Source organism: Triticum dicoccoides, chromosome 5A (genome assembly GCF_002162155.2).
Source record: "Triticum dicoccoides isolate Atlit2015 ecotype Zavitan chromosome 5A, WEW_v2.0, whole genome shotgun sequence".
Taxonomy (NCBI): Eukaryota; Viridiplantae; Streptophyta; class Magnoliopsida; order Poales; family Poaceae; genus Triticum; species Triticum dicoccoides.
The window spans coordinates 80,915,368-80,917,725 of record NC_041388.1 but is presented as its reverse complement, the minus strand read 5'-3'; the positions used below and the strand labels follow the sequence as shown (position 1 = coordinate 80,917,725).

General features: G+C 49.6%; 1 protein-coding gene across 1 annotated transcript; it reads left to right on the top strand.

Moving 5' to 3' along the window:
* Nucleotides 1-326: 326 nt before the first annotated feature.
* On the top strand, nt 327-2,098 carry LOC119299489 (putative F-box/FBD/LRR-repeat protein At5g22670). Its single transcript, XM_037576708.1, has 3 exons — nt 327-1,367; nt 1,494-1,628; nt 1,729-2,098. The coding sequence occupies exons 1-3, from the start codon at nt 432-434 to the stop codon at nt 2,077-2,079; spliced, it is 1,422 nt and encodes a 473-aa protein (XP_037432605.1). The 5' UTR covers nt 327-431; the 3' UTR covers nt 2,080-2,098.
* The last annotated feature ends 260 nt before the right edge of the window (nt 2,099-2,358 follow it).

The following is a 2,358-nucleotide window of genomic DNA, read 5'->3' as shown; positions in this document are numbered from 1 at the left end:
CGTTGATTCCCTCCGGGGTTTCCTCTCCCCGTACAATACGAAGCACAATCCTCGTGACATCCTCACCACAGATATCCCAGTTGCATTGATAGAAATGAGCAGGAAAACCATCAGGAGCCGGTGCCTTTGTAGGGAACATCTGGAATAGCGCTGTTTTTACCTCCTAGGCAGTATACTCAGCGTTCAGACTTGCGTCAAGCTGGAAACCTTTACTGGCAGTAAACTTTAGGGGAGCTATTTGAATTAGGCAATCTTACTCGTCAAGCTGGAAACCTCAGCGCAAGCAACATAATAAGCAGAAAGGCCCGGCCCACTGCACTGCCCTCCTTCCTCCGACAGGTGAAAGGAAAAAAAACTCAAACCGAAAGGTCGAGACCACGAGTGCGGCGGCGCTCCACCCACCTGTGCCCTAGTCCGGCCGCCGGCCAGACATGGAGGCGCGCGGTCCTATGCCGAAGAGGACGAAATTTACGGCGCCCCCCTCCGCCCACAACCAACAACCGCCGCCCGGAGCGGGCGAGGATGAAGAAAGCGCCGACCGCATCAGCAACCTCCCCGACGCCATCCTCGGCGAAATCGTCTCCCGCCTCCCCACCAACCAAGGCGCCCGCACCCAGATCCTCGCGCACCGGTGGCGCCACATCTGGAGCTCCGCGCCTCTTAGCATCGACTGCGAGGGCTTCCCCGCCGATAACGAGGTACTCGCCGGCATCGTCTCGCGCACGGTTTCAACGCATCCGCCCCCCTGCCGCCGCTTCTGCGTCCCCTCGTGCTTCCTCGGCGACCGAGCCTCCACGGTGGACAAATGGCTCCGAACCCCCGCCCTGGACAACCTCCAGGAGCTGGAGTTCTGGTTCAAACCGTACTATCGACCGCAGCCGCTGCAGCAGCCGCCACCATCGTCCATGTTCCGCTTCTCGGCCACGCTCTGTGTTGCCACCATCGGAAACTGCAACCTTCCGGACAGCACCGTCCAAGGGCTTCACTTCCCCCTGCTTAAGCAGCTCGGACTTGAACTTGTCAGCATCTCGGAGTGCTCACTGCACAGCTTGATTGCCAGTTGCCCTGCTTTGGAGTGCTTGCTGGTTAGCCATGGATTCGGCTTTCGCTGCCTCAGGATCAACTCCCTTACCCTTAGAAGCTTTGCTGTCAAGAACTATCGGAAAGGCAATGACCAGTTAAAGGAACTCATTGTCGAGAATGCACCTTGCCTTCAAAGGTTGCTGCATCTTGATTTTGACTATGGTCTGCATATATCGGTAGTGTCCGCGCCTAAACTGGAGAGCATAGGCTGCCTTTCTGATGGGTTTTACATTTCCAAAGAGGATGATCTCTCCAGACTCGTGTTTGGCTCCACGGTTATTCAGGTACTCGTGTTTGGCCATCCTACTTGTTGCCTTCATGAGGCTTCTCAGTTTTATCTCTGTCTGCAGGAAAAATAACACCATGTGCACTTGTCGTTGGCCTAATTTTGTCTATGATGCTTGATGAAGGGCTTGCGTGTCGATAGACTGACAACGGTGGTGCACACAGTGAAGAATTTAGCTGTCAATATGAAGCTTCTTAGTTTGGATACAATTATCGAGTTGATGCGATGCTTTCCGTGCTTGGAGAAGATGTACATTGAGGTGAAAGTTCTTCATTTATAATTCTTTGCCTTCAAATGCTCATTTGATCTACTTGCTGAACCGAAGTGGTTGGTTTCCATTTGTCCATGTTCTTTTTCAGTCAGAGTCGAAGAAGGAAAAAAGTGTGCGCGGTCGCAGACACCGGAATCTTACCAAATGTCCTAACATCCGTCTAAAGACAATAGTATTTGAATGTTATGAGGGTATTAAGTCTGACATTGAATTTGCTTCATTCTTTGTACTGAACGCTACAGTGCTTGAGTTAATGACACTTCAGATCGGGGCCAGGGATTACAATGAAAAATTCTTGGCAGAACAACGTAGGAAGCTTCAGCTAGAAAACAAGGCTTCAAGAGGTGCTCGGTTTCATTTTACAACTGATAGATGTGCCCGTGGTGTTTGGGATGTGCATCATGTCCGTGACTTGGATTTAACTGATCCATTTGTATGAGTAAAGTGGCTCTTGTCCATTTTGGAATTGTTCTTCAATGTTAACCTATCTCAGTTATTATTCTGGCAAAACTTGATTGCTTTTGGTGTTTGCCGTTGTTGTATGTTTATATTATCTGAAACCTCAAACATTTAAACTAGCTGTTTGTGTCTTATGATATAACATGTGGCAGCCTTGCAATTTATGAAGCACAGGGTAATCTGATTGTAATATTGAGGACTAACTAAGAATGGTAGGGTAGCTACAACTTATTTTGATTTCTGGTGAAAGGAATAGGAA

Excerpts from the sequence above, each read along its gene's own strand:
- LOC119299489 (XM_037576708.1), top strand. The coding sequence starts at position 432 with ATGGAGGCGCGCGGTCCTATGCCGAAGAGGACGAAATTTACGGCGCCC. Across the intron at positions 1,368-1,493 it reads TTGGCTCCACGGTTATTCAG|GGCTTGCGTGTCGATAGACT; the intron begins GTACTCGTGTTT and ends TGCTTGATGAAG. Across the intron at positions 1,629-1,728 it reads TGGAGAAGATGTACATTGAG|TCAGAGTCGAAGAAGGAAAA; the intron begins GTGAAAGTTCTT and ends GTTCTTTTTCAG.